The sequence below is a fragment of the Octopus bimaculoides genome, unplaced genomic scaffold, assembly GCF_001194135.2.
Source record: "Octopus bimaculoides isolate UCB-OBI-ISO-001 unplaced genomic scaffold, ASM119413v2 Scaffold_251192, whole genome shotgun sequence".
In the NCBI taxonomy this organism is placed as follows: Eukaryota; Metazoa; Mollusca; class Cephalopoda; order Octopoda; family Octopodidae; genus Octopus; species Octopus bimaculoides.
In genome coordinates, this window is record NW_026382889.1 from 11,903 (window position 1) to 12,442 (window position 540).

General features: G+C 34.8%; 1 protein-coding gene across 1 annotated transcript in view; it reads right to left on the reverse strand.

Moving 5' to 3' along the window:
• The window catches only part of LOC106882967 (rho GTPase-activating protein gacZ), a gene marked incomplete at its 3' end in the record, with an annotated part of 10,134 nt that extends 9,858 nt beyond the window's left edge, over nucleotides 1-276 (reverse strand). Inside the window, exon 1 of the mRNA XM_014933817.2 lies at nucleotides 250-276. Coding sequence (XP_014789303.1) covers nucleotides 250-261 — 12 coding nt within the window. The remainder of the gene's footprint in view (nucleotides 1-249) is intronic.
• Between the last annotated feature and the right edge of the window lie 264 nt (nucleotides 277-540).

Consider the following 540-nt stretch of genomic DNA (forward strand, 5'->3'; position numbering starts at 1 on the left):
CTACAACGTGGGATTCCGTAAAAAAAATTAATAAATAAGGGGGGGAAAGGTTCAGATTACCATTTTGAAAACGTAGTTTGTTGCATATTCGGAATTTCCAACATCGAAAACATAGGAATCGAGTGAATCTCAGAACGTGCGTGAAATCTCTGATCAGCATGGGTTTTGCTATCTGTTAGCGTTTTTTTTTAAAAATTCGAATGTAGAATAGCGCAATTACTAATTGTTTTGCTCAAGAACACAACGCACCGCTCCTTCCATAATCTCGCAAAACTAGGCCATAAACCCTGCACAAATTATTGTTTAACACTTATGACGCAATAGTTGTATTCATACAGAATTTGTTGTTAATTAAATGATGTACCCAATATAAAAGATAGTCTCCGGAATAAATATAAACAAAGACACTTACTTGATGATAGATTAGGGAAAACCTGCAATGTTGGAATTTGTATCTATGAACTGCATGTCTTGCATAAGCGTTTCGTGGAAAAGTTTGTTTCACTTTCTTTGTTTATTCACATACATGCAGAGCTATGT